The sequence below is a fragment of the Chrysochloris asiatica genome, unplaced genomic scaffold (genome assembly GCF_000296735.1).
Source record: "Chrysochloris asiatica unplaced genomic scaffold, ChrAsi1.0 scaffold00033, whole genome shotgun sequence".
In the NCBI taxonomy this organism is placed as follows: Eukaryota; Metazoa; Chordata; class Mammalia; order Afrosoricida; family Chrysochloridae; genus Chrysochloris; species Chrysochloris asiatica.
Window position 1 is genome coordinate 954,229 of NW_006408551.1, and position 1,459 is coordinate 955,687.

At 36.5% G+C, this 1,459-nt stretch overlaps 1 protein-coding gene across 1 annotated transcript; it reads left to right on the top strand.

Moving 5' to 3' along the window:
- Positions 1–5: 5 nt before the first annotated feature.
- Positions 6–683, top strand: LOC102820605 (olfactory receptor 6C2-like; the record flags this gene model as incomplete). The annotated part of the gene is made up of 1 exon (XM_006859576.1): positions 6–683. A coding segment is annotated over one exon (678 nt), but the record flags the coding sequence as incomplete, so codon positions are not given.
- Positions 684–1,459: the final 776 nt, after the last annotated feature.

The window sequence follows — 1,459 nt, forward strand, 5'->3', positions numbered from 1 at the left end:
ATGATAACTGTATTGTTCAAATTTTTTTTACTGACCTGTTTGGTGTAACAGAATTTTTTCTTCTTGCCACCATGTCCTATGATCGATATGTAGCCATCTGCAAACCCCTACATTATGTGACCATTATGAACAACAAGCTCTGTAGAAGTCTCATCCTCTGTTGCTGGACAGCTGGCTTGTTGATCATACTCCCACCATTTATCCTGGGACTAAATCTAGAATTCTGTGACTCAAACATCCTTGACCATTTTTTCTGTGATGCATCCCCTCTTATAAAGATCGCATGCTCAGATACACGGCTCATAGAACAGATGGTCATAGTTAGTGCTGTGTTGACCTTTATCATGACCCTTGTATGTGTTGTTCTGTCCTACATATACATCATCAAGACTGTTCTATGCTTCCCTTCTTCCCAGCAAAGGAAAAAGGCATTTTCAACCTGCTCTTCCCATATGATTGTGGTTTCTATCACCTATGGAAGTTGTATCTTCATCTATGTCAAACCCTCAGCAAAGAGTTCAGTGGCCATTAATAAAGGTGTAACAGTCCTCCTGACTTCCATTGCTCCTATGCTGAACCCGTTCATTTATACACTGAGAAACAAGCAAGTGAGACAAGCCTTCAATGATTCAGTCACAAGAATTAAATTGCTCTTAAAGAAGTCAGAAAATATGCTAATATAAAGCAGCTTGATTTTATTAAAAACCTAAACATTTCTAAACATGCTCGAGTTTATATAGATATATAGATCATTGGAGAAAAATGATGCTTTCTGCTCCTGAAAAGATTTACAGCTGGGAAATAGCTCAATGGCAACAAATATATATTTGTTGTTGTTGTTCAGTGCCATTGAGTTAGTTAGAGAGAGAGCATGCTCTGTCAGAGTAGTGATTGGGAGTTGGACTGCTAACCTCAAAGTCAGTAGCTCTAAATTGCCAACCAATCCAGTGAGAAAGATGAGATTTTGTGCTTCTCTAAAGAGTTACAGCCTCAGAAGCCCTATGGAGGGTCGCTATGTGTCGGAACGGACTCCACGGCATAGAACCACCACCACCACCGACATCATGTCAATTCTGATTCACAGGGCTACTATATAGGATTTCTTAGACTGTAAATCTTCACAAGAGTAGACAGCCTCAGCTTCCTCAGCACCATCAGGGGTCTATATATATTTATATTTATATTTATATTTATATATATTACATATATTTCATAAAATATATATAAAGAGATATATGTCGATTTAGGCTCTTCATTCTTTTCATTCCTGGAAACAAATCTGCTTCAGAATAATATTTCTCAATAAGAGACTATTATGCATTTTTAAGAAACAGAATTCCTTAACTTTTAAATAATCTTAGACAAAAGTGCAAACAAAACAAAATAAAATAAAATGGAGCAATGAGTTTATCATACATTTTTATACAGTCCTTGTGCTAATTGCCTTTTCCAATATTAG